At 54.3% G+C, this 7264-nt stretch overlaps 1 protein-coding gene across 1 annotated transcript; it reads left to right on the top strand.

Annotated features, from left to right (window-relative positions):
* The first annotated feature begins 1276 nt into the window (after positions 1 to 1276).
* LOC132578666 (uncharacterized) lies at positions 1277 to 6901 on the top strand. The gene is made up of 2 exons (XM_060249151.1): positions 1277 to 3178; positions 3362 to 6901. Exons 1-2 carry the CDS (start codon positions 1277 to 1279, stop codon positions 6899 to 6901), a joined length of 5442 nt encoding a protein of 1813 aa, XP_060105134.1.
* The last annotated feature ends 363 nt before the right edge of the window (positions 6902 to 7264 follow it).

The raw sequence follows: 7264 nt of genomic DNA, 5'->3' as shown, positions 1-7264 counted from the left end.
AATTTGGTGCCGAAACCCGGGACCACGGGCGTTAGCCCTGTTCCATTAGCCCACCCGGCTAAGGCTGGGGGCTGGTGGGACTAGACCCGCGGTTGGAGCTCCCGGCCCCGTTTGGGCTGTCCGCCTTCTGTCTACCCTGCCCCTGCCTGGCTGCGGTTGAGGCCTAAGAGGAACCAGAGGACCAAGGCTGTCGGAACCAGCAACGAAGACCTCCTAGGTGTGAGTATACAATTTTTGAGCATTGGGTAGTAGGACCCTCCACAAGAGACCAGGGGTAGCAACCCCATCTCGGAGGAAGGCGGGACCTGGCCACCCCGCAGCAGCACTCACGGAACCCTGCAGGACGCAGAGGGGGAAGTTGGCCCTTCTGCCTGCAGCCTTCCAACAGTAGCTGCTAGGAAAGGTTATTTGGGAGGTATTTTGTCAGAGTGTGTGAGCGTGTGCGGCGTGTGCCTGAGACGATATCTGATATCGAAGTGAACGGGACGCACAAGTACTCCGTTTCCGGCCCGGGCGACCGCGGTCGGCGAGGAAAGTGCGGAAGCGATTTGCCTAGGCTCCTATACGTGTGCACCCCTCCCTTGATCTTGTGTTTCAGTTGTTTTGTCTGTCTGAGGGCCCCGGGGGGGTAAGCACTGGGAGGCGGCTCATGACTCACAAGCTTAGTCAGGACGACAAGCCCTATTGGGACCCCCCGCAGAGATACAGGAACATTGTTGCCCCTTGGATTGAGCCCTCAGGGTGCAGGTTGTCTCGGGTCTGGCAACTCACCCTGTGCGCCCAGTATAGAGCTCAGCTGTGGGTAGGGGTCTACAAGACTACCACTGCTTGGCTTATTAAACGGGGCACCAAGACACCGAGCAGTGGCTGGGGCCGGACCTGGTCCCGTTGGTATTTTCTCAGAAGGAGGGCTGACACGGAACTACAAGCGTGGAGAGTGTACCAACGCAGCGCTTTCCCGGAATCAGGGTTTAGTGCTTGGGGAGACCTTATTGCCCAGGACCCTCCTGTTTTAGGGCCGTTCCACGACTGGCACTGCCTCTGCCACATTGAGCTCGGTGCGTCGGACCTGCTAGACCTTCCTTTGCTCCCCAGCCCACTGTCAGACCCTAGCTTGGGATCCAGCTCGAGCTCACAGGATCTTGACCCCGTATCTGGCCCCCGCCCCTCTTGGTGGTACGCCAACCACACCCTTGCGTCTTGCCCAGTAGACCTCACTCAGGACGAAAAAGAGTGTGATGAAGAAAAGTAATTTTGTTCACTGTAACTAGATAAAATGGGGGGCTCTCAGTCCACAAACACCCCTTTAGAGTGTATGCTACAGCATTTTGTCGAAGGCTTTGTTGGGAACCTTGGGGAATATGACCAGACCCCGGGGTTGTTGCGAATATTTTGTGAATCCGAATGGCCCACCTTCGGGGTCGGGTGGCCTCCTGAGGGGACCTTCTCAGTTGATATAGCACAACAGGTGCATAGCATAGTGGTGACCCCGCCAGGAGACCACCCAGACCAATACTCTTATATTGACTCATGGCTCAGCCTGCTCCAAAACCCTCCCCCTTGGTTGAAACAATGCATGAAGGCAACTAAGACCGTTCTGCTGTTAAAACCAAGGGGAAAGCCTACGAAGGGGGGGAGTAGTCGTTGTTCACGAGCAATTGGCAATGCATCCCATCAAGATCAGTTAGAAATGAGCAAGCGCCAGCAGCTGGTGCCAAAACCACAGCCTGAAAAACTGAAGCCGATTTTTCTCCCTTCAGATCAGGCCGATTGTGAGTGGCCCCCTCCCTATGTCCCTGCCGTGCCTCCACTGGGACCCCAGCAACAACATGTTCCCATGGCACCCCTTGCTGCGCCCCCGCCAAGCCCAACCCCGGCTCAATCTGGCGCCCGCCCGGCCCTTGGCGCACCAGAGAGAACCGTTAGAACGCACCAAATGACCACTAGGTCCCAGGTGTCGCCTGCCCTGGCTCGGGAATTCCAGGGATGGCCGGGGTACTCATGGAAGGCCCCATGGAGCCCCACTATATCCAGCATTCAGGGCAGAAAAAGCCGAGAGAGATCCAATTCCCTTACGGGCCCCCTTGATTTCAGCCCGGGCTGTGCAGTACGGGTAAAGACCCAGCCGGCGGAGAATGAGGAAGTGGCCCCGCCTGAGGGCGCGGCGGCTCTGCCATCTCCTGGCTCTCCACTGCACCCCTCTGAGGCTCAAGTGATGCCCTTGCGGCAGATTCAGACACCTCAGTTCTTGGGTGCGGGTGGACAGGTCCAGGGGGGAGAGAGCCGGTATATTTACACTCCCTTCTCCTCGGCCGACCTTCTTAACTGGAAGACCCATGTAGCCTCCTATACTGAAAAACCTGAAGCGCTTACCAGCCTTCTGACCAGCATAATGGGCACGCATTGCCCTACCTATCTAGATTGCCAGCAACTCTTTTTGACCCTCTTTACAACTGAGGAGCGGCAACGTATTTTCAGAGCCGCTAAAAAGAAAGCTGAAGAAGCCACTCCCGCCGATGCAGCGGACCGCGCCCAGTGGCTAGCGGAGAGCTTCCCTGACGCTGACCCTAGTTGGGACCCAAATGACACAAACCACATGAGACTGTTAAGGGCATATAGAGGCTATTTGCTGGCCGGAATGCAGGAAGCTGCCAAAAAGGCCACCAACATGAGTAAGATTGCTGAGGTCCTCCAAAGACCAGACGAGGCCCCCGGAGCTTTCCTTGAGCGCCTCTACGAGGCTTACCGACTATACTCGCCCTTTGATCCAGAAAAAGCCGAGAATCAGCGGATGGTTAACTGTGCCTTTGTTAGCCAGTCGGCTGGTGACATTAAGCGAAAGCTCCAGAAGCAAGAGGGTTTCGCAGGCATGAACATCAGCCAGCTGTTAGAGATAGCCCAGAAAGTGTTTGTCAACCGGGAGCAAGAGGCTAAAAGGGCAGAAGACAAAAAGATTAAGATGAAAGCCGCCCTGCTCGCTGCCGCCATAGGGGAATGCACTGGAAATCAGGGACCCCGAGAAGGCAGGCGAGCCCGGTCCGGACCCCGACCCCAGACCGGACCCGCAGGGCCGGGCCCCATGCGCCCACCCTTGGCCCGCAATGAGTGCGCCTTTTGCCGGGAATTGGGCCATTGGCGCGAATCCTGCCCGAAAAGAAACCAAATGGCCCCGCCCAGAGTCCAAGGCAGAGGTAGAGGCCGGGGAGGAATGCCACCACTACGAGGACCCGGTCGCCCCTTTAGGAATGAGAGAGGAGGCCGCCTGGATGATATGGATTTCATTGGTCTGGCCAGCATGGGCCCGCAGGACCAGTGGGACGATTAGGACAGACCGGGCTCTCTATCGCTTGGCCCCGGGGAGCCCTTGGTCACGATGAAAGTAGGGGGCCAGGAACTGTCTTTTATGATTGACACTGGGGCTGAATTTTCCGTAGTAAATACACAAATTGCACCTGTTACCAAGCAAACTGTGCCCATTGCCGGGGCCACGGGACGCGCAGGGCCCAGACCGTTCCTACAGGAGCGAATTTGCAACTTGGGATCCCATCTTGTCCAGCATAAGTTCCTGTACGTTCCTGAGTGCCCCGTACCGTTGCTAGGGCGAGACATCCTGTCCAAACTACGGGCAGCCATTCACTTCGAGAAAGATGGGCGAGCCACCGTGGCATTCAACACTGATCCAGCAGGAATGTATGTGCTGACCTGCCCCCTCGAAGAGGAATGGAGATTGTTCCAGAATCCCCCGACTGCCACTTTGTCGGACGAATGGGCTTCCATAGTTCCAGGCGTCTGGGCCGAAGACAATCCACCAGGCTTGGCCCGAAATCACGCCCCAATCACTATTGAACTTCAACCGGGTGCCCAGCCTGTCCGCCTACGACAATACCCCATCCCATGGAAAGCCATAGAAGGCATCCAGAAGCATCTGGACAGACTGCTGAAGTACGGCATCCTCAAAGAATGCCAGAGTCCATGGAACACTCCACTGCTGCCGGTCCAGAAGCCAGGTACCGGAGAGTTTAGGCCATGCCAGGACCTTCGAGCAGTAAACAAGAAGACGGTCACCCTTCACCCAGTTGTGCCAAACCCTTATGTATTATTGGGACTGGTGCCACAGCAAGCTGACTACTTTTCTGTCTTGGATCTTAAAGATGCTTTCTTCTGCCTCCGCATTGCCCCCGCAAGCCAACCCATTTTTGCGTTCCAGTGGCAAGAACCAGGTACTGGGAGGAAGCTTCAGTATACGTGGACCCGACTGCCGCAGGGATTCAAAAATAGCCCTACTCTTTTCTCTAACGCACTGGCACAAGACTTGCAAGACTTTGATGCGGCCCCAGGACAATGTGTTTTGATCCAATATGCAGACGATCTGCTGATTGCCGCGCTTGGCCAGGACCGTTGCTATCAGGCAACCCTCGAACTTTTAGACTTGTTGTGGAAAGCCGGCTACAAGGTGTCCAGGGAAAAGGCCCAGCTGTGCCAAGCTGAAGTGAAGTATTTGGGATTCCATGTCTCTCAAGGAACCCGAGCACTGGGACATGAACGAAAAGAAGCCGTCTGCGCCCTCCCCGAACCCACCTCCAGACGTCAAGTGAGGGAGTTTCTGGGTGCAGCAGGGTTCTGCCGAGTATGGATCCCCAACTTCGCGCTGATCGCCAAACCCCTCTATGAAGCTACAAAGGGGGGAGAGAAGGAACCATTCCTGTGGACGCCGGAACAGACGAATGCTTTCAAAGAACTGAAGCGATTACTGATGGAAGCACCCGCCTTAGGGCTGCCAGACGTGGAGAAGCCCTTCACTCTCTTTGTCCATGAGCGAAATGGAGTGGCTATCGGAGTTCTGACCCAAGCTTTGGGCTCTTGGCAACGACCAGTTGCCTATCTGTCAAAGCAGCTGGACTCAGTAGCCAAAGGATGGCCCGGCTGCCTTCGTGCCATTGCAGCCGCGGCTGAACTCATCAAAGAGGCCGACAAATTGACTCTAGGGCAAGAACTCGAAGTCAAAGTACCTCATGCTGTTCTCACCTTAATGGACTACAAAGGAAACTATTGGTTCACGAATAGTCGAATGACCAAGTATCAAGCCATGATGTGTGAAAATCCAAGACTTCGACTGACTGTTACAGGTACTCTAAATCCTGCATCGTTGCTCCCAATCAGTGACCAGCCTGTCGACCACGACTGCATCCAAACCATGGACGAGGTATACTCCAGCCGCCCTGATCTGACTGATGCACCTTTACCCAGTCCGGACGTCGAGTACTACACCGATGGGAGCAGCTACGTCCAAGATGGGCACCGCTACGCTGGATACGCTGTCGTCACGCACCAAAGCACTGTTGAAGCACGACCACTGCCGCCAGGAACGTCTGCTCAGAAGGCCGAACTGATCGCCCTCACTCGAGCTCTGGAATTGGCGGAGGGAGTGACTGCCAACATCTACACAGACTCCAAATACGCTTTTCTGACTTTGCATGCTCATGGGGCACTCTACAAAGAAAAAGGACTTATGAACTCGGCAGGAAAAGCTATCAGGTACAGCGCTGAGATTTTGAGGTTACTGGAGGCTGTATGGGCTCCACGAAAGGTCTCTGTGATGCACTGCCGGGCCCATCAAAAACCCCTAAGCCCTGTAAGTATAGGAAACCGAAAAGCAGATGAAGCTGCAAAACAAGCTGCCATGCAAGACGTAGACAGGAGTGAGGAGCTGGTGTGTCCCATCTTCCAGGTCCCACTGGCTGAATGGACCCCCAGATATAGTGCGGCCGAGGAAAGCTGGGCCACAGCCCAGGGCACCCCCCAGGTACGTGTGCAAGGATGGATTCAGTTGCCCGATAAGCGTTTGTTCGTGCCTGAAGCCTTGGCCTGGCCCTTAGTGGTTCAGGCCCACGAGGGAACGCATTTTGGGAAAACTGCCTTGGCTGAGCTATTGGACAGGCAGCTGTACATTCCGAAACTGCATAGCTTATGTGAAAAGGCAGCTCTCAGATGTGTTCCCTGTGCACGTAACAACCCCAGACAAGGTCCCAGCCATCCCCCGGGGATCCAGCACACAGGGACTACCCCCTTTGAGTGTATTATTACAGATTTCACTGAAATGCCCAGGTCAGGATGCTGGAAGTATTTGCTTGTATTTGTGTGTACCTATTCCAACTGGATAGAGGCCTTCCCCACCAGAACTGAAAAAGCGGCCGAGGTGGTAAAGCACTTGCTAAAAAGCATTCTCCCATTCTGGGGTCTTCCGGTGACTATCGGATCCGATAACGGTCCAGCGTATATCCATAAGGTGGTTCAAGAGGTATCACGGGTATTACATATTGATTGGCGACTCCATGCCGCATATAGGCCCCAGTCATCAGGAAAATGCGAGCGAGCTAACAGGTCAATAAAAGCTCAATTATCAAAACTATGCCAAGAAACAAGCTTAAAATGGCCAGATGCGTTGCCAATCGCTCTGTTTAGGCTCCGATGTTTGCCTAAGAAAGGTTTAAAACTCAGTCCTTATGAAATTGTTTTTGGGCGACCCCCTCCGATTGTAAAGGGAATAAAAGCCGACCCAGCACAGATAGGGAACCTTGTGTGGTTTCAGGAGATACAGTCATTGGGAAAAGCAATGAATGCTGTGTCAAAATATGTCTTAGAAACTCTGCCCCTGCAGGTCCATAATCCGGTCCACCCGTTCCAGCCTGGCGATACAGTGTGGGTCAAGGTCTGGAGATCACAACCACTCCAGCCGAAGTGGAGAGGCCCGTTTACTGTTCTGCTCTCTACCCCAACTGCGATAAAAGTCCAGGGGCTGCCCAGGTGGATCCATTGGACACATGTAAAGCGAGCCGCTCCAGATTGGCAGGTGCAGCCGGTTCCCGGAGATGGACTAAAACTAAGATTCTCTAGAACTTAATCCTCTGGACCCTTGCCTACCGGCAACGGCTGGGTTCACAGGGTTCATCCCCTCTGAGCTCCACCTACCGGAAACGGTGGAGTGCACAGGGAAGAAGACCTCGTCACAGCAGAAGAACTGAAGATTATGTATTTTAAAGTATTGTAATGTTTGATGTAGAATCTAAGTCCTCTGTTGCACCCTACATAGGCATAGTCTTCATAGTGATATTCATCTTAGGGTTCTTAGTAGCTTTGTATTTCGTTTTCCTCTTTTGCTTCCGCAAGCTGCGCCAGAGACAATTGACAGCCTGGGTTTCTAGCAACAACTTATCCTGAGCGTTAAATGGGTCTAATAGCTCCCCTAATAGCTCCTCTAGATTAC

The sequence above is a fragment of the Heteronotia binoei genome, chromosome 1 (assembly GCF_032191835.1).
Source record: "Heteronotia binoei isolate CCM8104 ecotype False Entrance Well chromosome 1, APGP_CSIRO_Hbin_v1, whole genome shotgun sequence".
In the NCBI taxonomy this organism is placed as follows: Eukaryota; Metazoa; Chordata; class Lepidosauria; order Squamata; family Gekkonidae; genus Heteronotia; species Heteronotia binoei.
Note: the sequence above shows the minus strand (reverse complement) of the source record. Positions and strands in the feature narration are given on the sequence as shown.

What these genes read in the sequence shown, in the direction of transcription:
- LOC132578666 (XM_060249151.1), top strand. Translation starts at nt 1,277, where the DNA reads ATGGGGGGCTCTCAGTCCACAAACACCCCTTTAGAGTGTATGCTACAG. An exon ending in ACCAAATGGCCCCGCCCAGA is followed by an intron (nt 3,179 to 3,361) that starts GTCCAAGGCAGA and finishes GGCCCCGGGGAG; the next exon opens with CCCTTGGTCACGATGAAAGT.